General features: G+C 35.6%; 1 protein-coding gene across 1 annotated transcript; it reads left to right on the top strand.

Moving 5' to 3' along the window:
* Positions 1–473: 473 nt before the first annotated feature.
* LOC149821076 (putative aspartyl aminopeptidase) lies at positions 474–14,464 on the top strand. Its single transcript, XM_089983777.1, has 11 exons — positions 474–613; positions 775–910; positions 1,032–1,110; positions 1,463–1,665; positions 1,950–2,019; positions 9,502–9,624; positions 9,810–9,965; positions 11,277–11,453; positions 13,515–13,589; positions 13,800–13,940; positions 14,089–14,464. The coding sequence occupies exons 1-11, from the start codon at positions 523–525 to the stop codon at positions 14,323–14,325; spliced, it is 1,488 nt and encodes a 495-aa protein (XP_089839903.1). The 5' UTR covers positions 474–522; the 3' UTR covers positions 14,326–14,464.
* Positions 14,465–27,982: the final 13,518 nt, after the last annotated feature.

Below are 27,982 nucleotides of genomic sequence, written 5' to 3'. Positions count from 1 at the left end.
ACATTATGAACAAACTTATTTTACATGTGTAAAAAATGCAAACGGCATGGATTTGAATCTAGTCCGAACATGAATTCAGAATAAAATACTGATCTGAATCATACAACAGTCGTAAATAATCTAATTAAATAAATCGACATCCAATTCAAATGCACACTCAAAAATCTTTTTCCCAGGAGTCTGTATTCAGATCAAACCTTATCCGTTTGCACCCCAACCCCAATCCATTGATCCACCCCTGATTATTCCTAAGCAAGTATTCTATCGAATCCGATAAAAAAAAAGTATTCTGTCGAATCCGATTAAAAACAAAGTATTCTATCGAATCTGGTTCGTTATGCATAGATTGGATACGAACCTACACTATTTGTCTAAAGCTGAACCGGTCCGAGTCAGTACATCGGACTATCCCTACACCGATCCGGTTCGTCAGGTCACCAAGTTCCATTTCTCCGAATCGCCACCTTACACACAGAGAGAGAGAGAGAGAGAGAGAGAGAGAGAGAGAGATTTGTTGCAGAGATGGGAAAGGTCGAGAACGCGAGTACGAACTCGTTGGTGGCCGATCTAATCGACTTCTTGAACTCCTCTCCCACCGCATTCCACGCCGTCGGTATATGCCTCTCTCTCTCTCTCTCTATTAGTCTCACTTTCCATGTTTCCGCTCTCCCCATCAATCCAGAGTGCCTTCTTAGATTCATACATCTATTCCATCTTGGTTTGATGAGAAACCCAACCTTTTTGGTGAGAAGTTTGATCTGAAATTTTTTGCAGATGAGGCGAAGAGGCGATTTAAGGCAGCGGGGTTCGAGCATATCTCGGAGAGAGAGGATTGGGAGCTCCGGGTGGGCAACAAGTATTTCTTCACCAGGAATCACTCTGCCATCGTCGCCTTTGCCATTGGCAAGAAGTGGGGAAGCAACAAAATCCTTATTTTCTTTCGTGGCTTTTCTTTTTTGTTTTTCGGCTACGTTTCTTTCTCATTTGGAAGAGCTCTTCCTTACTATTTGTTCAAATTTTGGTTGGTTTAGATATGTTGCTGGAAATGGGTTTCATGTGGTTGGAGCTCACACGGATAGCCCATGCCTCAAACTCAAGCCTATCTCTAAGGTCGGCTAATCCATTTAATTGGCTTCATTTTCTTTTTTCTTTTTCTTTTTCCCTCCTGGAATTGGGTTTTGTTTTCCATAATTACTCTGTGAAAGATAAGTGTTTGGTTCCTCTAATGTGGTCTTTTGTTATTTATCCTTGCGTTCTTTTAGGATGTATTATACACGCTCTTAATAGCATGTATCACTAATAATAATCTTTTTATGTGTCTGGTGTATGAATTTTCCTACAAAGTTTCTCATTCCTTAAGGAACTAATAGACCATCTTCGCTTGAGTCTATGTGTAGCTTTTTCATTTTTTCATTTTTTTTTGTGAAATATTTTTTAAAATGTGTTATTTTCACTTCTTCAGGTAACTAAAGGAGGGTATTGTGAAGTAGGTGTCCAAACTTATGGAGGTGGCTTGTGGCATACATGGTTTGATCGTGATCTGACTGTCGCTGGTCGGTTGATGATAAAGGATAAGAAGGATGATACTGTCTCCTATAAGCATAAGCTTATCAAGATTGCGGAGCCTATACTTCGCATACCAACTCTAGCAATTCATTTGGATAGGTAGTTTGAGCGCCTTTTTTTTTAATTTGGAAACCTGTCATCTGATCGTTGTGTTATTTACATAAATGGCAGTTTCACTTACATATACTGTATGTTCAATTAACTTTGTGTTTGTGTTTCTGGCGTTTTTTTTAGTGGACAGATGGTATATCGAGCTGTATGTGTGTTTTATCTATATTTTGTCCTGGTTAAATGCTATTAACTGTGTCTTTCTTGGGAATATTTGATGTCATTATTTATGAGTAGTTTTGATTTTTTCGTTCTTTATGATCAATATTTCACAGGAGTGTCTCAGATGGTTTCAAGAGTAACACGGAGAGCCATTTAGTCCCTGTGTTGGCAACAGTAGTAAAGGTGATCTGAAATGTAGACCTTATGTTTTGGTTAGTCATGTTTAATATTCGTGTTGTTTTCTTTTCTTATAAAGCTTGTGTGTTTCACTTACATAGACTATCTGTTCACTTGGTTTCTGGCGTGTAGGCTGCATGTCATGTTGCCCAATGACCCTGGCATGGAGGCATGCTAGATAGTCATTATGGTACTTTACGCTTTCCAAAATTGTGTTTTTTTTACCTTACACTGATCCAGTTATGGTGTTGACTGAAAAGGCCTTGGAATTTTAGTTCAAGAACTGGAATGCCATATGTGGTTTAGCTTGCCTATGATATCCAGTTATAACGGGATAGCAGGGGGTGGTCATTCATATGGTGTATATATAAGCCATTGGGTTCCAGTGCCACTGGTAAAGATAAAATAAATGAATGTAGTTCATCCTTCCAGAAGTACTATTTTCCTTTCTCCTTCCTCATTTTTGTTATTATGAAGCAGCAGCATTACATGCCAACTGCACCATCATTAACAGGGGAGAAGAACCGCCCTGCTTATTTGAATAAAACAAAATTGAAGCAACTCCTCAGCTGAAAATATGGAAAATACCAAGTGCTTCTGTAATGCTGGTGTCAGCAGTGGATATCATTAAAAACTGAAAAGTTCATAAAAATTTAGTCATACTTTCCAAATTTTCTGCCATGATGTGACCATTTACCACTTTGAACATATTGTTAGAAACATGGCCTTGTCTAGTAGGTTTTACTCAAACTTACTGAGCACTTATGTTGGTTTACAGGTTGAGAATCAAATATAGTTAATAGAAATAAAGGGTTTAGTCATTAGTAATTGATTGGTATCCTTAAATGTGTAATAACTAACAACTTAAGCTCCCCAAACAATAAAAGTGTCACCAGATAGATAATGTAGATATGCATTTCATTCTGAAGCCTTAATGTCTATGCCCACAATGTCGTACACAAATTTCCTTTTATGGATGTGTTTATCTCTACAACATAGGAGGCCAGTGTGTTAAAATATGTTGTACATATATATTTATATATATAGATCACGACACATACACATATATATATTAATTATATATATGTCTATGTGTCTATCTACATATATAAATATATATATATATATATATTTATATCTTTTGTAAATAGACCCATATAGGGGTAAAACAGTCTTTTTACTTCTTATCGCATATTGTAATTTTTCTCCTTTTCTTTTATTTCCTTTTTTCTTTCTTTTTTTATTTTCTTTATTCTTTTCCTTTTCCACCTTGGAATGGGCCCCACCTAGGAGGACGTTGGAGCATCCAACGGTCATATTTATGACCGTTGGAAGGGCTCCAACGTCCCTCTAGGAGCCCTTCCAAGGCCTCCTCTTTTGTCTATAAATAAAGGGGTTTCTCCCCATTGTAATGCATGCTTCTTTGAAGCCTTTTGAGTGGAATATATATTTTTCCTCTTCTTTTGGGTGCCTTACCACTTTAAGTGGTTGTGTTGTTCTTTTGCCCATTAGTGGCTATTTGTGTATGTGCGTGCTCTCTTGTTTTGCTGTTGGAGACTTCATCCGGCACTTCATTACATGGTATCAAAGCCTTGGTTGATAAAGCTTCATCGAATCTTCTTTTGACAAGTAATATCCTTCTCTTTCGTGCATTTATATTCCTCTTCTACAAATGGCCAACAAGGATGCAAAAATCGACCGCTCATTCAAATTGGATGGGACCAATTATCGCATGTGGGCGGCCGCTATGGAAAACAACCTCAAAGGTAAAAAACTTTGGGGTTATGTATGTGGAACCATTCCGGAACCACAATTGAAGTTGACTAAGTTTGAAGGTAATGAGGAAAAAGCTTTGAACGAAGAGAAAAAAGAGAAGGCTATTCTTGATTACTCTTCTAAATTAGAAGATTGGGAAAGTGAGCATGCTAAAATTTTAGCATGGTTCATGAACAATGTTGAATTAAAGATTTGTGCAAATCTCGCCAAATTCAAGAAGGCTAATGAAGCTTGGTTCTTTATGAAAGGCATGTACACTCAAAGAGACCTTGCTAGGCATTTCTTCCTACAAGAAAAGGTAAGAGCTACCAAACAAGGTGATATGAGTATTAGGGACTACTATAGTGCCCTATCTTCTTTATGGGATGAACTTGTCCTTCTCGAACCCCAATGGGAAGGTAGTGCTATTGCTATGAGGCAAGAGCAAATGGAAAAAGAAAGATTTTTCCAATTTATTCATGGGCTTCGCCCCGAATTTGAGCAACTTAGAGGATCCCTTCTCCATAGGGCCTCTACTCCTCTAAGTGATATTTTGGTCGACTTATGTCAAGAAGAGACTCGTTTAGCATTAAAACGAGATGTTGATGAAGTTCATGCCGTATTTAGACCCGGCAACAATGTAAGGCCATACAAACCACCTCATTTTTTCAAAAATAATGGTGGTGGAGGAAGGAAAATCATTTGCCATAATTGTAATGAACCGGGCCATATTCGTCCGAATTGCCCAAGATTTAAAAAGAAGGTGGCCTCCGTTGGTGAAGCTCCTCCAAATGAAGACTCAAAGAAAGATGGTGACATAAAAGAGTCTCTTGCTCATCTTACCGAAACTCTTCAACAATTCATGAAGATGAGCTCCTCTCAGTTTTCCTCTACACCATCTACTTCCGGCGCCGCTATCTCCTCCTTCCCAGGTATGACCTCTTGGATTCTTGATTCGGGTGCCTCCTTTCATATGTCTCCGAATGCATCACTCTTATCAAAAACAAGTCTCAACAAATTTAAATCTTTTGTCTCCACTGCCGATGGAACATCCTTGGATGTTGAAGGCATTGAGAATCTTGAGAAAACTTATAATGAAAACAAAGAATTTTTTGTTCCCAAAATTCGAATTATTCCAAAACTTAATTTAAATCTATTTTCCGTTTCCCAAATTACCGATTTTGAATATAATGTCACTTTTTCACCTACCCATTGCTATGTGCAGGATCTCCGGTTCGGGAAGTGGATTGGGCAAGGCTATAGAAGAGGGGATCTTTATTATATGGATTTTTTGTCATTGCCAACCAAATCATTTTGTAATCATGTTCAATCCAAAGATATTGAGACTTGGCATAAAAGACTTGGACATCCTAGTGTTTCTAAATTGTATCTCTTTCCTTTTTTGGAAAATTTTTGTAATACAAATACATTCACATGCAATGATTGTATCCTTGGAAAAATTCATTCGCTTCCGTATTCCCATAGTAATTTTGTGTCAAAAAGACCTTTTGAACTTGTGCATTCCGATGTATGGGGACCGGCACCCGTTCTGTCCAAGGGAGGCTACTCCTACTATGTTAGTTTTGTTGATGACTTTACTAGATATACATGGGTATACATTATTAAAAACAAATCCGATGTCTTTAATAATTTTAAAGAATTTCATATTCTTATTCAAAACCAATTTCAAAACAATATAGCTATATTTAGATCCGACTCTGGAGGAGAATACATGTCTAAAGATTTTCAAAATTATTTCAAAACAAATGGAATTTTACATCAACGATCTTGTCCTAAAACCCCACAACAAAATGGTCTTGCGGAAAGAAAACATAGACATTTAATTGAAACTACAAGAACACTTCTTGTTTCTAAAAATGTTCCTAAAAACTTTTGGGCCGAAGCTCTTCTTACCGCAACATATTTAATCAATCGTATGCCCTCTGCTTCTTTAAAAAATGTATCACCTTTTGAAAAATTATTCAAAATTACTCCAGATTTTAATAGATTAAGGATATTCGGATGTAAATGTTTTGTGCTTGTTCAAGGACAAGATAAACTATCACCTAAAGCTATTGAATGTGCATTCATTGGATATGGTGAAAATAAAAAAGGTTATAGATGCTATGACACTCGAAATAATAAACTCTATATATCAAGAAATGTAAACTTTCTTGAAGAACAAAATGGATTTGATGTTCACACATCTAGAGAAAACCTTGACTATTCCTTCCTATTTGATCTTGCTCCTAGAATTGAAACACCAGATGCAAGTACTTGCGATAATACTTGTGATGGCATCTCCCATCATAATGATATACTCCAACATGGTAATGATTCTCAAGTTGAGAATCTTAATGAAATGAATGTATATACCCGGCGGTCAGGAATTGAACATCAACCTGCTCTTGAAAGATATTCTCAAGATCTCTCATTAGAAGAACCTATTAATGCACCTAAGAGATCTTTTCGTAATAGTAGACCTCCACAAAAATTTGTATCTTATGAATCTTTTTCACCTAATTATAGGGCTTGTCTCATGTTAATTCATTCATATCATGAGCCTACTTCCTTTAAAGAAGCTAAAGATCATCCACATTGGATTGAAGCAATGAAAGTTGAATTAGAGGCTCTTAACAAAGCTCAAACTTGGAGTATTATTCCCCAACCATTAGGAAAAAAGGCAATTGGGTGTAGATGGGTATATAAAGTTAAAACCAAGTGTGATGGATCTCTTGAGAGATACAAAGCTCGTTTGGTTGCAAAAGGCTATGCCCAAGAATATGGAATTGATTATGAGGAAACCTTTGCTCCCGTAGCTAGGATGACTAGTGTGCGAACTTTAATTGCCTTAGCCTCCATTAAGCAATGGCCTATATATCAACTTGACGTTAAAAACGCTTTTTTAAATGGAAATTTATATGAAGAAGTGCTTATGGATCCTCCGCCAGGTCTTGAAATTGGTAAAGGAAATATTCTAAAGTTAAATAAAGCTCTCTATGGTCTTAAACAAGCACCTAAAGCTTGGTATGATCTTTTTAGCAAAGTAATTCTTGATAATGGTTTCTCCTCATGTTATACTGATACTGCTTTGTTTGTTAAAAATTCTAATGATCACATTACAATTCTGTTATTATATGTTGATGACATGATTATCACAGGTAATGATAAGAGAGGTATTAACCTTATTAAGAATATTCTCAAAGAAAATTTTGATATGTCTGATCTTGGTTATCTAAGATATTTTTTAGGTATTGAAGTTGCATACTCTCCCAAAGGGTATGTCCTCTCTCAGATGAAGCTTGCCTCCGACATTATTGACAGGTCTGGACTGACTGATGACAAGAAGGTGGAGATGCCAGAAATAATCAATGCCAAGATGAGAGCCAGTGATGGCACTCCTTTAGCTGATCCCACACCTTATCGTCAATTGATTGGGTCGCTCACATACTTATCCATCACTAGGCCCGATATTTCTCATGCAGTTCATAGTGCAAGTCAATTTCAGACTGCTCCATCCACCATTCACATGGCTGCTGTCATGAGAATTATCAGATATTTGAAAGACACCATAACAAAAGGATTATTCTTACCCTCTTCTTCACCTCTTACTTTACTTGCTTATACTGACTCTGATTGGGGTGGTAACCCCGATGATCGTATTTCTACCACAGGGTATTGTGTGTTTCTTGGAGAGTCACTTATCTCTTGGAGGTGTAAGAAGCAACAAAAAGTTTCACTCTCTTCTACTGAAGCAGAGTATCGTGCGATGGCCACTACCACCACAGAGATCGTATGGTTAAGAAGTTTGCTTAAAGATATGGGAGTCTCATTCTCAACTCCCTCAAAGCTGTGCTGCGACAACAAGAGCTCTATCTACATTGCCAGCAATCACACCTTTCATGAAAGAACAAAGCACATTGAGATGGATTGCCATTATGTTCGTGATGAGTTCCTACGAGGCACCATTCAATTGCCTTATGTTCCAACCGAGTACCAGTTGGCAGACTTCTTCACCAAAGCTTTGCCATCGCCTCGTTTCTTCTTTCTCCTTAGCAAACTCTCGGTGATCTCACCGTGTGTTTGAGGGGGGGGTGTTAAAATATGTTGTACATATATATATTTATATATATAGATCACGACACATACACATACAACAAAACAACAACAACAACAACTACGCCTTCATCCCAAAACAATTGGGGTCAGCGATATGAACCAAAAAAGAAATTCATTTTGGGTCTTCCACATGAATCCTTTTCCTCCAATCATTTCTATCCAACGCCATGTCCTCGGTGAGGTTCAAAGCATTCATATCCTTTCCTATCATCTCCATCCAAGTCTTCCTAGGCCTACCCCGACCTCTTTTAACTAATATATTTTCCCATTTCTCCAACCTTCTAACTGGAGCATCATTAGGCCTTCGCCGAATATGTCCAAACCACCGTAAACGATTCTCTCGCATCTTATTTTCAATGGGTGCAACACCTACCTTCTTACGTATCTCTTCGTTCCGAATCTTATCTTTTATTGTATTTCCACACATCCATCTAAGCATCCGCATCTCAGCTACACTCATTTTTTGAATATGATGTCTCTTGGCAGCCCAACATTCCGTACCATATAGTAAAGCGGGTCTAATAGTCGTCCTATAAAACTTTCCCTTCAACCGCAATGGCATTCTACGATCGCACAGCACTCCAGTAGCACTTTTCCATTTCATCCACCCAACCTTTATCCTATGATTTACATCTCCATCAATATTAATTACGACACATATATATATTAATTATATATATGTCTATGTGTCTATCTACATATATAAATATATATATATTTATATCTTTTGTAAATAGACCCATATAGGGGTAAAACAGTCTTTTTACTTCTTATCACATATTGTAATTTTTCTCCTTTTCTTTTATTTCCTTTTTTCTTTCTTTTTTTATTTTCTTTATTCTTTTCCTTTTCCACCTTGGAATGGGCCCCACCTAGGAGGACGTTGGAGCATCCAACGGTCATATTTATGACCGTTGGAAGGGCTCCAACGTCCCTCTAGGAGCCCTTCCAAGGCCTCCTCTTTTGTCTATAAATAAAGGGGTTTCTCCCCATTGTAATGCATGCTTCTTTGAAGCCTTTTGAGTGGAATATATATTTTTCCTCTTCTTTTGGGTGCCTTACCACTTTAAGTGGTTGTGTTGTTCTTTTGCCCATTAGTGGCTATTTGTGTATGTGCGTGCTCTCTTGTTTTGCTCTTGGAGACTTCATCCGGCACTTCATACTTCATTACACTGTGCACTATGCAAGTTTTAAGTGCTTCTGTTATAGCTTCTGCACCTAGGTTGCTGACTGCTTCCTCTATATGACATACCAATGTGGAAGTCCATGTATACCTTGAAGATAACATAGTTGCTGTTCTAACTAATTAAATTTCTTGTCAAAATCTGTTTATATTTACACCTTTTCTGCTCTTCAATATTCTTTTGTGATGATGTCATTGAAGACTCAGTAAAGAGATAACACGTCAGAATGGAATGTACATAGAAACACATTCAATTCTTCAGATTTTAGATGGGAGCTTTTATTGGATGTTGTGTATTAGAAGTTCAGCTGTATTTTATTTTATTTTTTTAGATATTCTTTAATGCCAGAATGTTAATTTTGCTGTCCCTTTGTTGTTTCCTCTGCCTTTTTTGAAATGCTACCACCTGGCTGACTATAATAGTATTTCAGGCTGAACTGAACAAGCTGCCAGCTGAAAATGGATCATTAGAAAACGAATCTGACTGTGATGGAAAACAGGCACGTGACAGAAAACTTATTGATAACAAAAAACACCATCCTGTTCTACTGCAGGTAAACAATGAAAGGCGTCTTATGTCAGAGTCATCCATTTTTCTTAATAAAGTTCACTGTAAAAAATTTGTGTATACAATTAGAAAAAAATCATGAGTATTGCTTGCATTTGGTTTTGTGTGAAGGCTTTTGTTTTATTTGGTGTTCAAATATTTATGATTGTTGCATATTGTATTGTCTTTCAGTTGCTTGCAGCTGAAGCTCGATGTGAACCAGATGAAATACGTGATTTTGAGTTGCAACTTTGTGATACTCAACCAAGTACGATTGGTGGCGCTACTATGGAGTTCATTTTTTCAGGCAGACTAGATAATCTTTGCATGTCATTTTGCTCTTTGAAGGTGAATATTTTATTGATTAAGAAAAATGGAATGATTTTTTTTTCTATCTTGAAGAAATTCTCAATCCTCGTAATGAAAGATATTCTGTTAACAAAGTTCATGTTGTCAGATTTTTTCTACCTACATTCATCATATTTTACCATAATTTCTGTCACAAATATCTTTATTTTAGATATGTGAGGCTTTCTCTTGTTTGGTTTCATCTTTCCTACATAAGTCTTAATTTCTAAAGCTGGGTTTGTAGTCAGGATGCTTATCATTATTGACTTGAAATTTGTATGGTTGAGCCTTCATTCATTGCTAGGATAGGTTGGTTGGTGTTTTAGTCTGGTCTCTTATTTTAATGTACAAAATAAAAAGATAATTAATTGCAATTAGGAAATTGAAAAATAATTAAGCATTTTGGGAACAAAATGAGAAGTAGAAAAGTTGAACAATTATGGAGATCCATCACCATTGCATTCCCTCAATTCTAATTTGGTTAAAAAAATCCATGACAGAAATTGAATTTAGCTTTTAGCTTGTTGGTTTGCACACACACACACACAGTGAGTTTGTCTAGCTTTAAACTAGTTACATTAGCATTAGTGACAATTAATTGATTGAAATGCTGGAACACCCATAAAAAAATGGCATTTTTCAAAATACATTATTACCTTTTGGGGTTAAGAAAGTGATCATCACTTTTCAAATTCAAATTAGTAAAATACACCTTGTTACTTTTCCAAAAATGTGTTTGACTTTTTGTTTCCCCTCTAAACAATTCATTTTACCCTTGAAAGTAATTATATATTTTGAAAAGTGCTCTTGTTTTTAAGGGTGTTTTGGTCATTTCAATCAGTTGAACACTGCTAATGTTAGTACTATTAATTTGAAGTTATAAACCTTAGATAGTGTTTACTTTTTGCTTGGATATTATGTAACTATTTTGACATTCTATGACTTTCATAAGAGGGAACCAAGTAATAGAATGGATAAACTTGTTTTTGCCATTTGGAATATCTTCCAACTACAAGCAATTAATTTGTTGATTATACTGAAATATTATGGTGACTTACAAATACTTAAATAGAAATTCAAATACAAAGAAAACCACTCTCTATTTAAGCAAGATAGACTTTTTTCATGCCCTATGGGGGAATATCACCTTTTCAGATGTTTTTGAAGGGCAAATAATCATGTTATGAGATTGCTTCTTATTTCAGATGTTTTATTAAGGAAGGAAACTGTGATTGTATAATATTGGATGCAGTTAGAAACTGATCTGAATAGATTGTGACTGCCCATGTATCTATGTTACCACAATTGCAGGCATTGATAGATGCTACATCATCTGTGGATTCTCTTGATAATGAGACTGGTGTAAGGATGGTTGCCCTGTTTGATCATGAAGAAGTTGGATCTAACTCAGCTCAAGGGGCTGGATCTCCTGCTATGCTAGACGCCCTAAGAAGAATCACCAACTGCTTCAGTTCTTCTGATTCCAAGGTAAAAGTGGCCTCGTTTATCTTTAATGTGTTGTTACGGTATAATTTCCAACTATATCTTTCGAATTACAATCAGGTATACAGCTTGACCTATTCTAGTTAATAAGATGATACATTGACCCAGTTGTGAGTTTGAAAAATGTCTTAGCCGCTGTTTGCTCCACCTATAAAGTTAACCAATGTTTATTCTTTCATAAATCTTGCTCACTTTGTTACCTTGTTTTTTCACGGCTGGCAGCAGGACATGATGAGACTTGACTTTTAGTTTCTATTTTGGGTCAGCATATTGCTATTTTCTTGGTTATTGCCTACATCTTTGCAAATGTGACCTGTTTATATCCCTAGTTATAAGTTCATCTTCATGTGTTCCACCACTAGATGAGGTCACATGTTTTTTTTGTCCTCCATCTTGTTTGGCTCTGCAACTCGGATCCTGGCAAATCTGGTAGGTGCTCTTGAAAAATCTTGGTGAAGTGCTAGGTATGTCAGCTCCTGAGAAAATGTATCTCCTCTTAGTAGTTACAAAGAATAAAAAAAAAACTCCACTTCTACTTCCTAGTCTTGCTTTCCTCTTTGATTCTTCTCTTTGGACTTTGGAGTAAGACAAAATGGTTCCAAGACAACTCACTGGCTCTAATAATTTCCCACTTGTGCAATATATATTTTCTTTCTTTTGTGGTCTCCTGAGTGTAAGGGTGTGCATTGGGCCGGGCCGGGCCAGTTTAGAGCTCGGCCTGCCGGGCTTTAAGTCCCTGCCCGGAGATGGCCCAGCCCATTTCCTAATGGGCTGGGTTTTGGCCCGGTTCTCAACGGGCTCGGGTTTGAAGAGCAGCCCATGGCTCGGTCCATTGGCTCAACGGGCCAATGTAAAGTGGGCCGGGTCGAGCTCGGCCCGGCCCAAATCCATTTGTAAATAGTAATATTTAACAAGTTCTCAACTTCCCATGCACCCAATTAATTATCTTTCTAGTTTCCATAAAATTAATGTAACTAATTAGGTAAATAGTAATAGTTACCAAGTTACTATGCAATAATTAATTTTTATTTTTTTATATTATTAAAAATTAATAAATAAATCAGGCCCGACCCACATATATAACGGGTTTCGGTCTGGTACCTAATGGGCCTGGGCCTAAAACCTTGGCCCAAACCCGGTCCATGGCAGAACGGGTGGGCTTGGCCCATCAGGCTGCCCGGCCCGTTGCCCACCTCTACCTGAGTGATGTTAATCCTGATTCCACAATATTCACTGATGGGACTATTCTCTCATAGGTGCTTTATCGAATCAAGTTACATCTTTTGGCGATGTTCTCTTAGAAGCATGCTTCAGCCATTACATTCCACAGCTTTCTGGCAACCTAGGTGGACATCAATACCTTCTCATGTAGAGTTTCATAAAATTAGAGTCTGTGTCAGTACTCACATATTGACCAAACAAACCCTGCATGGTGATCTTTTTTTAGTTTGCCAGCAATTATATTGACCATCTTCAATAATAGCCAAATTGACAACCTTGACAATTTGTAAATCATTTTTTTCATCAAACTCAGCGGAAGACAGTTCAGTGCTTTGATTGTCAATGTGCTTGTGGTCCAAAACTCCAAATATTGTAGTTTCCTTTAGTTTGGTTTTGCTTGAATCTTCTATTTTCTACTATTTTCATTATAGTATACATGCAAAATAGGTCAAAGGGAACATCACCAGCAAAACCATAGAAGAGTTTTTCGTGTAAATTCTTTTCAGAATATACCAAACTTCAGCTTTTTCTTCAGTTGTAAAGTTCTCTCACTTCTATATTAAAATTGAATACAGAATTACCTAGGGTAAGACTGCATTTACTCATTCTTCATGAATTTTAACATCAGATTGAATTTATCTATTAATGGCCCTGATGGTAAAACAATGCCTGAATTTTGAACATAAGCAGTGGCTGTGGGCAGCATGATCAAGAACAGACTTATCAACAGTTATATTGTTTAACCTGCTCAATCCTATTGTTCATAGTTATTTTAAATTCCTTTTTTGTTTTTTGTTAATTTGGTCTTTTGTTTCCAAGTTTCAGCTTCTTGAGAAAGCCATACAAAGAAGTTTTCTCGTCTCCGCTGACATGGCCCATGCATTGCATCCAAACTATATGGTATGTCTTACCTTACTTTTTGGTTGGTGGTAATTGATTACACTGTTTTTATTTTCTTTTAAAATCAAGCTGGGGGCTAATCTCCATGAGATTTGAACCACGCCCGATCAGGTATGGTAGTGCGACCTAACCATCAAGCTATCCCATATGATCCCTTGGTTACAGTGTTACCGTTTATAAATTAACATCAATTGTTTGATCCACTTGCAGAACAAACATGAAGACAATCACCAACCTAAGTTGCATGGAGGCCTTGTTATCAAGCACAATGCGAATCAACGTTATGCAACCAATGCGGTGACAGCATTTCTATTTCGAGAGATTGCACAGCAGCACAACCTGCCTGTTCAGGTTGGTTCCCTTCCATACCTTAATAGTTTGCTCCATATTTGGAAAATTTTGATTTTTTTTATTGACATTCTGCCCACTGATCCAAGGTTATGATATCATTCTTCATTGAAAATAGGATCACTGGTAATCACTATGCATTCATCTACAGGATTTTGTTGTTCGCAATGACATGGCATGTGGCTCAACCATTGGTCCCATACTGGCAAGTGGTGTAGGGATTCGTACTGTAGATGTTGGTGCTCCTCAACTGTCCATGCACAGCATAAGGGAGATGTGTGCTATTGATGATGTGAATCACTCGTATGAACATTTCAAGGCCTACTTCCAAGAGTTCTCTGGACTTGATGCCAGGATAAGTGTGGATTTCTGCCAGAAAGCGCCATAATTGTGATATACTGCCATGTGACTTTAATGGGTAGGCACTATCTTAATTTGCCATCCCTTATGTTTATCAGATATATTTCCTTTTCTTTATATTAACCTAGACAACATTTACCAAGTATTAATTTATGTTTTTGAGGCAACTCTCTCTCTCTCTCTCTCTCTTGTACAAAAAATTTAAGGACCTGCAAAAACTCCATTTCAGATGAGTAAATGTTACCATGTTCTCCCATTTTCATATACAGCTAAAAGCCCAAAGGTTTTCATGCAGAAAATTTAAGGACCTGCAAAAGCTCCATTTCAGATGAGTAAATGTTTACCATGTTCCCCTATTTTCATATAAAAAGCTAAAAGCCCAAAGCTTGTCATGACCCATGATCATCGCCAGCTCTGATTATGAGTTTGAACTGATTGCAGGCCAAGTCGTTTGAATAAAAGGATATTTTTAGAAAAAAAAAGAAGTAATATTTTATTAGCCTAACGAACTGAGCTAAGCTGAGGAGCCCTTCAAATCCAAAACATTTACTTGTCTACAATTTCTAGAAACTTTCCTGTTAATTATGTAGGATTACAGGAACTAAATCACGTACAGTTTAACTAAAGAAATAGATACTCGGATAGTTAACAAGCGATTTGTGAAGATAGTTTACTCCAAGATTTCCTTTTCAATTAGTTGTAATGCGTAGTGTAAACATTTGTGAGAATTTGGTGCTTACATGGAAAAGGTGATTGTTTTCTACGCTGATAATTTCTTTCATCAGCCGTTGGATTCAATTTTAGCTTGACAAGAGACTGAATTTTTTGTTGGTTTTGATTTTAGCTTGATGGGTAAACTGCATTTCTTGTTGCCGTACTAACAGGAATTTATGGATTTCCTAGGGGATTTAGCTAGGATGAGTTTTATAAGTGTGTTTTGGATTCAAGGAATTCAGTGGAATTGGAATCTTGTTCCAGCATATTCTTTTTTGTGGCTTGAAAATGGCCAGCGCTAGTGGAATTAAATTCCAAATTCACTAAATTCTCTAAACCCAAACACACCCTTAAACCTGCTACCTCAACCTGTCACTAAGTTTATCCACGAAAAATGATTATACTGTACGGATAATTTAACATGATTCCTTAAAAGCTCTATAATTTTTTATATTTCTTTTGATGTCCAAACTCACAAATATCCGACATCGTTAGAACCCTTTTACCTTTCTCAACTGCGAATTGATGCCTTATTGCGATAGAATTATACCACCCATCTGCTAGTGCAAACACACTTAAATTCAGAATTGCACATTTTTTATGTGAAACTCACAAACTGGCATAAATTTATTTGCAAATTTTCGGTGAAACTGAAACCACCAAAATTGCAAATATCCTACCTTTTCGTATATATGTCAATATTTTGCATAAATATATTTGGGAAACTTTAATCACAAATATCCTACCTTTTCACATATACTTCATGATTTTGTATATATATGTGTGAAACTCCATTTAAAGGGAAACAACAAAATCGCAAATGTCTTACTTAAATATTTGCAATTTTATTATTATATGTCATTTTTTTCTTTATTTTGTTTGTGTCTACAAAGAACTTTTCTGTAGAACCCTTGCAGCGATTCTCATGTAATTTGACGCTGCATTTCGAGGAGGCTGCGGTGTCATCCTTGTGATCGACTTTTCCATCTATAGGTTCGGAAGGTGAGTTTCATACAATATATACATGCATATCCCCATGCATATTTTTGTTTAATATGACAGTCTACAAATCTAACTCGCGATCATTTAATATTCCCATGTATATTTTTGTTTGATATGACAACTTACAATTAGGAGTGCAAATACATTCAGCTCGCAATCATTTAATATCCCCCCTGTATATTTATGTTTAGTTGTTGCTATGGATGTTTTTTGTATATTTTCTTGGGTTGTCATCTATTTTTCATCCAACAGATTTACAATTTAGGGATTTACTGTTTACGATTTTTTCATAGAAAAATATATATGTTTTTGTTATAGATGATTTATGATTGTTTGCTTATCATTTAGTTAATATTTGTTGTTCTTGTGTTGGTGTAATAGGGCTAGAGTTCACTGTGCACAAGCATTGAAAGAACTAAAGTACTCAACAAGTATTGGGTTGTTATAGTCAGTCAATGATGGTGTTTAAAAGTGCTAAAGTACATTATCGTAGGTTTGATTACACTAATTGAAAATTTATAGTGGTCTCCAAAATAATACCTTTAGGGAATTTACAGTTTTTGATATCTCATATTTAGTATAGTTATTCTTCAAACTTAAACAACCAAGAAATATGAATAGATGTTGAGGATGATGTAGAATCGATGTTATTTAGTGGTGATGTTTACTTGGATATATACAAAGTTAATCATGGAATAGTTAAAAGCAATAGTTGATGAATGAAATAATGTGAATCCCATGGAGATTGTGTATGTATCTTAGGCACCATCTATCGAGCTGAGTCCTTTAACGATTATCCAATGGTCTCAAACAATAGATGATATTGATGTCATACATGATCAACGGATCACTACAAAGGATATGAAATTACATGGGCAAACCAATGCCAGTGATCTTCATCGCACAGTAATTAGAATGACATGCAGCCTTCTCAGGCATATGACAAAGCTAAGAGCAAGTTGTAATTTTGATGTAATTTATTGTTGAGATGTAGGTGTAATAATGAATGTGATATTTTGATGGTTAATCTTGAATATTGAAAATGCAAGAATGATACATGCATAAAAGCAAATGAAGAGATATATACAATTAATTTTGATTTAGTTAGTGCAATAAAACAGTTAATTAGCGATAGCAACAATCATGTTGACAGTGAAGAATCAGATGATATCGATGATGATGAGTATACAATCTCGATAAGAAAAGACGATATAGATATGGCTGCTTAACATCTAATATAGTACAACAACTACGCCTTCATCCCAAAACAATTGGGGTCGGCGATATGAATAAAAAAAGAAAATCATTATGGGTCTTCCACATGAATCATTCTCCTCCAATCATTTCTATCCAATGCCATGTCCTCGGTGTGGTTCAAAGCATTCATATTCTTCCCTATCATCTCCATCCAAGTCTTCTTAGGCCTACCCCGACCTCTTTTAACTAATATATTTTTCCATTTCTCCATCCTTCTAACTGGAGCATCATTAGGCCTTCACCGAATATGTCCAAACCACCGTAAACGATTCTCTCTCATCTTATTTTCAATGGATAAAACGCCTACCTTCGTACGTATCTCCTCATTTCGAATCTTATCTTTTATTGTATTTCCACACATCCATCTAACCATACGCATCTCAACTACACTTATTTTTTGAATATGATGTCTCTTGGCAGCCCAACATTCCATACCATATAGTAAAGCAAGCCTAATTGTTGTCCTATAAAACTTTTTCTTCAACCGCAATGGCATTCTATGATCGCACAACACTCTAGTTACACTTTTCCATTTCATCCACCCAACCTTTATCCTATGATTTACATCTCCATCAATTTCTCCATACTTTTGAATGATAGATCCTAAATATTTGAAACAGTCATCCACCAGTATTTCTTGCTCACCAAGCTTCACTACACTCCCATCACTACTTCGTTGCTTACTAAACCGACATTACATATATTCTGTCTTACTCTTACTCAACTTAAAACTTCTTGCTTCCAATGTCTGTTTCCATAATTCTAACTTAGCATTAACCCCAACTCTAGACTCATCAATCAAAACAATATCATCAGCAAACAACGTACACCACGACACATTTTCTTGAATTGATCTCGTAAGCTCATCCATCACTATAGTAAATAGGAAAGGGCTTAATGCAGATTCTTGATGTAACCCAACCATTATAGGAAAATTGGTTGTCACCCCTCCACAAGTGCGGACATTGGTTACTACTCCTTTGCACATATCTTTAATTATACTAATGTACTTGAGAGAAACATCTTTCTTCATCATTGTCCACCAGCGAACATCCCTAGGTACTCTATCATATGCCTTCTCCAAATCAATAAAAAACCATATGCAAATCTTTGTTCCTCTCTCTATATCTCTCAATAAGTTGTCTAAGAAGATGTATAGCTTTCATAGTTGATCTTCCAGGCATAAAACCAAATTGATTCTCCGATATCATGACAACCTTCCTCAACCTATACTCAATCACCCTCTCCCAAAGTTTCATAGTATGACTCATGAGTTTTATACCATGATAGCTTGTGCAATCTTGTATATCACCCTTATTCTTATATATACGCACCAAAGTACTCTTCCTCCACTAATTAGGCATCTTATTTATCTGCCAAATCTTGTTAAAAAGATTTGTCAACCATTCTAAACCTTTCTCACCCAAGCATTTTCAAGCCTTGATAGGTATACCATCTGGGCCAACTGCCCTTCTTGATTTCATTTTCTTCAAAGCCTATGCAATTTCTTTCTTTTGAATCTTGCGCATGAAGTCACGATTCATTTCATGAAAAGGAATGGAGAAGTCTCCAAGATCCTGAGCATGACTTCCATTAAAAAACTTATCAAAATAATATTTTCATCTCTTCTTAATCTCCTCATCTTTGACTAAAACCCTTTGCGTTTCATCTTTGATATATCTAACCATACCCAGATCCCTCAATTTCCTATCTTTCATCTTTGCAAGCCTATAAATATCCTTCTCACCATCTTTGGTATCCAACTTGTCATAAACCTCCTTATATACTTTATCCCTCGCGTTTCAAACTACTTTTTTAGCTTCCTTCTTTGCTATCATATACTTCTTCAAATTCTCATTATCACGACTCTTAGATTTCTATAACACTCTCTTTTAACCTTAATAGCTAATTTGACATCCTCGTTCCACCATGATGTATCCTTACCTAGCGGTGCACCGCCTTTAGACTCACCCAATACCTCCTTAGCCACCTTTCTCATGCCACCCACTATCTTATTCCACATTGATTCTGAATCCTCCTCGTGACACCAATCAGCTTCCTTAACTACCTGCTCTACAAAAATTCCTTGTTTAGCTCCTTTCAGTGCCCACCACTTAATTCTAGGATCTATCCTATGTTTATCCCTTTTGCGGTATTTTTTAATTCTAAGATCTAAAATTAAGACTCTTTTAACCCCTAATTGACAAATAAATTGTCTTGACAAGTGATGTAAGTGTTAGTTTTGCATATTTTTTTTTATTACGTTTGCACGTGTATTTTGTTTGTTCTTTTGTTACCACACTGGATTTATTATGTAACATCTACCAAGATTCGTAGAAAGACTTCAAGTGACTCACAACGAGGACAAGAAAAGTGACAACTTGCCGAAGACCCTTTACCTTACTCTGTATTTCTTTGTGAGTCCGAAAAGCAATATTTATATTATTTTACTATCGATTAATAAAAGCTAACTAGTAAACCTTGTTTGTTCACAGTAAATGGTCGCAACTAAAGGGCAGCGAAGTGGGGAAACTGACTACTTGGAGAGCAATGACTTGTCATATCATTTTTTAATTCTGACAAGATATGTTTTTACTCAACTTTGCAAACTTAAAAATAAATTTCTACATGCACAACAATGTTAAACTAGATTTATGTTGCAACTCTTAATTCCTTTCAACTAGGGCAACAAGCACTGGGTTCTTTAAGAAATAGATATAAAGGAAAAAGAATTTAGACTATACAATTTCATGTCGAATACATATTTAGTAGATAAAAACCTCAAACAAATAGTATGATAACATAACTTAATAATATACTTGCTTTGTTGTGTATGTTTGTTATCTTCTTTTCATGCATGTGATGTGGCTGCATTTTTTTAGCGCAATTTGCATTTGGCTGTTACATATATTGGATGACTCAAACCATGGAGGGTATTCCTCAATAAGATAACGAGTAATTACTTTGTTGTGTATATTTGTTAACTTATTTCATACATGTACGTGTTTTTTTCACTTTGTATTTTCTCATTTTACAGGTATGATTATGCTATATTTGTCATACAATATATACAATACTTGAAAAGAAACCGGAGATTGAACTTTATATAAGTATGTGTTTAAATATCAATTATTCACTTCTTTAAGGTGTTCATTGTAATTAGTTGTTTACTAATAAAAGGGTTATTTTCAACAAGATGTCATATATATAAAGAATTGTATGATCAAGTTCTAAAACTACATGAAGGAGGACAAGACTTTCAAGGGTACAAATTACAATAAAAGGCGGATACATCAGTTAGAGAGGTGCCAAAAGAGTTTGTCCCACTAGCTGAGTTGTGCATAATTATACACCAATTATAACTTTGTAATTGTAAACTTCAAACATTAAGGATGTTTACACATTGATATGAGTTATGGACAATGTTGCTGTAAATTAAAGATGTTTTTTATGGTTTGGATATTTACATACACGCATGTATGAATGATATGGGCAATGTTGTAAAATTAAGGATATTTTTTTGTTTTGACAATGTCTCTATTGTGTTTATATTCACAAAAATAAATATATTTGCAATGTTGCGATGTGGAGGTTCGCAAATATGTTTATGCAATTTTGAAACGTATATATAAAACAGTCAGATTTTTGCGAATCAGTAGGATTTTCGCAAATATGTTTATGTGAATTTGTGAATTATATACGAAAAAAGTATGATATATGTGATTTTAGTGGTTTCGGCAGTTATGCAAAACAATAAGATTTTGCTAAATAGCTGGATTTTTGCGAATTAGTAGGATTTTCACAAATATGTTTATGTAAATTTGTGAATTATATGCGAAAAATATGATATATGCGATTTTAGTGGTTTCAATTTTTTTAACTGAAGTTTCACATATAACAACCCAAATAACAGTGAATGTAAGCAAATAGTGCAATCTACTGTTGAAATAAACATATAAACATTTCAATGACATAATATACAAATTAATGACATTCAAATGACATTATATAAAAATTTATTCATAGAAACATATCCAAATATATACTTCATTCTAATAACATTATATACAAATCAATGAGTTAAAATATTGATCTTCGAATACATACAAAAAAAAACAAAAAATAATCAAATGCATTTCTAAAGTTGATTATGTTGTCATTGGTGTGATCGTAGCTCCTCAATGACCTTATTTGCGTTCAAATCCACTTACAATGTTTTTGTGCTCCTTTCCAACTTTCTTCCTCCTGAAAGACCCTCTTTGCAATGGAAGAATATGTAGTCTGTTAGGTGGCTACAAAATTGTCATTGGTAGCACGTGCCATGGGCGACAAGTCGATGTCTTTGTTGCCCTTGTGCTAGTCTTGAAGTTCAAAGAAGAATATCATGGGGTAATCCTTTGTCTGATCCCTCGTAGAATGCAACAGAAATTTACTAATTGCGTAAGAGAGGGAGAGAGAGAGAGAGAGAGACTCAACTAAGTGGTTACTGAACAAACCCAAACTACCGAATGACACGACTGACTATTTGGTGCTTAAGTCCATTCATGTTGTGCAACCAAATGTCCATCGCGATATCCTTCACCGCCATAATCACATTGGCATTATCCTCCTTCTCTAGCTTGTATTTATACGGGCACGAGTTTTACTTATATTTTCTTTATGGTTTAGGCCTATATATATATATATATATATATATATATATATATATATATCAAAAACTATACTTATGTTTTTCCTAGTTAGCCTATGAAGCGATATAACACATTTGGTGCATGACATGTAAGAACCCACCAATCTTCAATCACGATCCTCTTCGCTACATGATCAACTCTACATTGCGGAATATAAAAATTTATGGGCAACGTCACGAATTTGGGGCCTTTCAATAGATATGTGCTCTCATATCCTAGTTGTATAATGGTTATTAACAAGGATTAATATACAATATGTATCAAAATACAATATATAAGTATAGTGTATGAGTATAAATACCTTCAACAACATGAACATCTCGTCATGGCTTTTTTTTTCACTCATGCTACTCAAACTTGCATACAGGTGTGCAAGTGAGGTTGCTCCCCATGCATACTAATCGACGTGATTCAACTCTAATCGCTATGATTCAGCTCCACCAATAGTTCAATATACGATGCATGGATCGACAACATCCGAGTTCACATTGAGGATGAGGGCATTGCTCCCTCTATCTCTCCTCCCACCAGTGTTGAAGAATAAACATAAGTCAAAGAAGTATAACAAAAATGTTCTCACTAACATGTTTACCCTACTACAACATTTCCCTCCAACACACGGTAGTTTTTCCTTCGTCTTCTTCGCCTTACTAGGGTCAAAGTAGCTCCTAATCTATGAAAATATGTTCCTTTCACATTCGAACACATCACCATTTGCTTGTAAGTAAATAGCACACAAGTTCTTGAAATCTCTCCACTATTGTTCACTCACTGGCTCTGCATGACACTTCAGTTCGGTGATTCATGTCACGTTCTCTAACACAATGGTTATCTCAACATCTCTGAATTGGACTCTGTTGGTTGTCGGATTCTAAAACTGTGTAAAGGCCTCTAAGAGGGAGTGAATGATGATCTATGGTGTGATCTCCAAGAATTTATAAAAATGCATTTGATCTAACAACTCCTCTTCCTCTGATAGTATTAAAAATCATTGGTCTGCTTGATTTCAGTAGAACCGGTGCATGCGGGATGTTGACTCTTCTGAATAAATGGACTAAGAAACCTGCAATCAAAATTAATATTACTGAAATCAGTCAATTTTAATGAATTTCTACTTGTTTCACATATACATGATAAACTAAACAATTGCATTTATGGATAGTAGCAACATTAAACTATTCAATGATTGAATATAGTATATATATAATAAGTTCCTTAAGCTCCCTTTTTGTTAGGTCTCGTTAGGCGTTGAAAGTGCAGTAGAATCGAGACAACGAGCACTAGAGGGGGGTGAATAGTGCTTTTAAATATCGTCTTCAGAATTTTGACAGATTTTGCAATTCGCAAAGCAATCACACAAAGAACACAAGAATTTATCCTGGTTCGGTCTTTCCCGACCTACATCCAGTCCCCAAGCAAAACCAACTTGAGATTTCCACTATCAACCTTGTGTAACTACAAGATCATACAGACCAAATCCGGTCCCACTTTCAGTAACACACCTACTGAAAGCAAGCAACTCCTTTAAACCAATGAGTCCTTCCTTTTACAGAAAAATGAAATAAGTAATCAACTTATAAAACAACATGTGAGCCCTTCTTATGAATGCAAATGAGATGCAATTGACTTTTGAGGTTGTTGGAATACTCAACTCACGAATTCACTGTTTCTCAAAGAAATTTGAGTGAAAAACGGAAGTGAAAAATATCAAGTCAGTGAGAAACTGAATATGAGTGAAAAGCAAAAAGTAATTCAATGTAATTCCATTCAATTTGATGTTTTTGAATGTAGAATGCACTCATATTTATAGTTGAAAGATTTCATACGTTGAGGGTATGAAAGGGTGTCAAAACAGTTCATTTTGAATGATCAAAACGTTTGAAAAATGAAAAGACACGCCTTTTAAAAGTTTCAGGAAAAACAACAAAATTAGTTGACTGAAATAGTAGTTAGTCGACTGATAGTTAACTATTAGTAGTCTGACAGTTATCGTTGGTCGACTAATGTGTTTATCAAGCAGTTTGAAAATTTAAAGTTTTGAAACTTAGTCGACTAGAGAAAAAGTTAGTCGACTGATAGTTAACTATTAGTAGTCTGACAGTTATCGTTGGTAGACTAATGTGTTTATCAAGCCGTTTAAAAATTTGAAGTTTTGAAACTTAGTCGACTAGAGAAAAAGTTAGTCGACTGATAATATCATCAGTAGACTGAAAAACCTTTCAGTCGACTGCTGCTAAATTTTTCTGAAAATACATGTTCTGTTCGGTCGACTGATAAAATCATTAGTCGACTGCTGCTAAATTTCTAGAAAACAGACATTCTCTCCGGTCGACTGATAAAACCTTCGGTCGACTAATTTGACAAAAATGACATTTTGTTTAGAAAATTTGATGCGAACGAATTAGTCGACTGGTGAGTCTATTGGTCAACTAATAAACACGAAAAAATTAAATAAAGAGTTTTCTAAAAAGATTTTCATGAAGGGTTCTTTTAGAAAAGTTTTTCTAAAGACTTTTTAGGTGAAATGCAACTGGAATATGCACTCTAAGTAAGGCTCTTACAAGAATCTAAGACTTTTAATGAATTTAACATTTGCACACTAGTCTTCAAAGATTCTTCATCGAATTCTTCAATGCTTGTCATATTTCTTCATTGCCTTAGCTGAAATGCAGTGATTTACTTGTTCATCATCAAAACCTTGTACTTGAAGTATCATGTATGGCTTCATTGTCGTAGCAATCTCCCCCTTTTTTGATGATGACAAACTAATCAAAGATGAAGCATTTAGATGCATAGATGGAGATTTTACTCCCCCTATCAATATGCTGCAAAACATTAGAAGTTAGTATAATCAAATCACACATATCACATATGGATTGTTTTGCATTTCCATCATTACTTCATGCATTTCTAAAACTTTTTCATGAATGCAATTTTCAATTCTTTCACATGATGCAATTTCCATGCATGTGTCTTTGTCTCATGCAAGTTCTATCTTTTTCTCCCCCTTTTGTCATAAGAAAAAAGAGTAAGGGCAGACAAAGCATAAGCAAAATGCAAATTCAAGTTCAAAATATTACAACCCATAAAGTATCAAAGTTCAGTAAGGACAATAAACAAAGATCAAGAGAAGTGTTGTTTGATCATTTCCTTGAGTTCAGCAATATCTTTCTGAATTGAAGAAAGTTGTTGAGTCACATCTTCACGGAAAGTGTGTTGATGCAGCTCCAAAGCTTCCATTCGCTGCAAAACTTCATCATTGTCTTGACTAGTAGAGAATTTCTTTCGTTTTGCTTGAGATGAAGGTGTCACAGAAGATGGTGAGGGTTCAGAGAGTGATGGTTTAGATGGTTCAGTTTGATCAAAGTTTAAAGGAGGCAGATATTTGATTTTCATACATTTAAAAATAGTTTGATCAAAGAACTCCTTTTGTTCAATATATTTTTCATTGGTTAAGGGTACTTTGAAATATCTGAAAATACCAGTAAGAAGACATCCATACGGAAGAAAATGTTTTTGTTTCCATAAATTAGTAAAATACACGTTGGCCCAATTTATAGAAATATTTCCAAATAAGACATAAAGAGCCGTAGAGAGATCTGTGAAATAGTAATCAAAAGATCCAGTTTTAGGTAGAACATTGTGGGCAAGAATTTGTCCAGCAATGCGTGCACGAGTTTGAAGATTGGTATTTTTGAAAGGACAATGAGGTGCACTGGGAAGAAGAATTTGTTCAAAAATTCTTTCATCATTAAGTTCAATAGTATTGAAAAGAGTGTCTGAAGGTGATATATCTAGGATTTGTCCAAGCAGTTTAGAATCAAACTCAATTTCAACATCGCGAACAAGAGAGGAAAGAAATCCAGTTTCATGATCAATTTGTAAATTTGTGTAAAACAAGTGGACCAGTAAAGGATAATGAAGGGGGTCTGCACCAGCGTCAAAAAGGTGGAAAATGCCTGAGAATAATTCTTTAATTTTGTAACGAAAAAATAGGTGAAACAGAACATTTCGGCCTGATAAAATAGGAAGTGCAGAAATCGATCCAAAAGTATCATATAAAAGAGGATTTTTGAGTAGTCTGAGAGAAAATCCATGACGTGCTTATGGTGTAGTTAGAGAAGAATCTTGTGCGGATGCAGTCTTTTGACGAGGCATGGTTGATAAGGAACGAAACAAATTCACCTGTAAAAAAATTCGCAGTTGCAGAGAGTGATTAATCAACACAGTCGTTGAGAGGAACAATTGGAGATGGTGTTGATGTCGGCTTCCAAATGCTTTTAAAAATGATGTCCGTCGGGAGGAAGATATTGTTCGGCGTCGTGGCGGAGAACCAATGCAACAGAAACACTTTGTGTGATGCAGACACTTTGCCTTCTACGATCAAGGTCGCTGGTAGTGGCCAAAACAATCGGCAGTCACAACCCACCGAAAGGGATGTCGAGTTTCCACGGATTTTAGGCAAGAGTGAAGAGGCGAGGAGGAGTTTGTCTGCTACAGAAATAGAAGATGACGCGGTGGATGACGGCAGGTGAGAAGAGGCTTCCACAAGCGACGTTGGCTGAAGAGGTACCCTATCACGGCAAGAGGATTCCGGCGAGGAGGGGTCAGTCCGGCACTCCGAGGGATTTTCGGAAGAGGTAGAAGAGAGAGGGGGTTTCCTTTATGAAAAGGGGAAAACATATACGGGCATGAAAAAAAATGAAACGGTGCGTTAAAAAGAAACGGGTGTTAAAAAAAATTTATTTTAAAAAAAAATCCAAGGGGTATCGGGTCCCTTCAATTGAATTTTAAAAAAATATCAGTCGACTAGAATTTTATCGGTCGACTAATAAGGTGCGATTCCTTCAGTAAATTTTTTTTAAAACATCAGTCGACTAGAAGTTTATCGATCGACTAATAAGGTGCGATTTTGAGATTTTGTTCAAAAAATTAGCATTTTATAAATCTAAAAATGAGCAAATGCCTAGTTCTCTCCTAATCCTCATAAAATCTTCATTTTTAAGTGGTTTAGTGAAGATATCGGCATGTTGTTTATTAGTGAAAATAAAATTTAACGAAATGTCTCCTTTTAACACATGATCTCTTAATAAATGATGTCTAACTTCAATATGCTTAGTCCTTGAGTGCTGAACAGGATTTTTCGAAAGATTTATAGCACTAGTGTTATCACAATAAATAATTGTTGTGGAGTAATTCAAACCAAAATCTTTTAAGGCTTGTTTCATCCATAGTACTTGTGAACACGCTAAACTAGCCGCTATATATTCTGCTTCAGTTGTTGAGAGTGACACTGAATTTTGTTTTTTACTAAACCAAGAGACTAAGGAATTTCCTATGAAATGACAAGTTCTACTAGTACTCTTGCGATCAGATTTACTTCCTGTAAAATCTGCATTACTATATGAAACTAAATCAAAGGAAGATGATTTTGGGTAAAACAAACCAAAATCTGAAGTATCTTTCAAATAACGAAGGATTTGTTTTACTGCAGTTAAATGAGATTCCTTTGGATTAGCTTGAAATCTAGCACACATACAAACACTAAACATTATATCAGGTCGACTAGCAGTTAAGTATAATAGAGATCCGATCATACCTCTGTAGAGCTTAGTATCTACATTTTTCATCTTTATCAAGAGAAGTAGTTGTACTTATAGGATTTATTCTTGATTTCGATGAGTCCATCCCAAACCTCTTGAGAAGTTCTTTTGTATACTTAGCCTGGTTGATGAAGATTCCTTCTTCAGTTTGCTTTATTTGAAGTCCAAGGAAGTAGTTTAATTCGCCCATCAAGCTCATTTCAAACTCTTCCTGCATAGCTTTAACAAACTCTTTACAAAGAGAATCATTAGTAGAACCAAATATTATGTCATCAACATAAATTTGCATAATAAGAATATCTAAATTAAGATTTTTAATAAATAAAGTGGAGTCTACCTGACCAATGGAAAAACTAGATTGTTCTAGAAAATTTCGTAGTCTTTGATACCACGCTCTTGGTGCTTGTTTAAGTCCGTA

This window comes from Nuphar pumila, chromosome 12 (assembly GCF_984573655.1).
Source record: "Nuphar pumila chromosome 12, dmNupPumi1.hap1.1, whole genome shotgun sequence".
NCBI classification, from domain to species: domain Eukaryota; kingdom Viridiplantae; phylum Streptophyta; class Magnoliopsida; order Nymphaeales; family Nymphaeaceae; genus Nuphar; species Nuphar pumila.
This window is presented reverse-complemented; position numbering and strand designations above follow the sequence as displayed.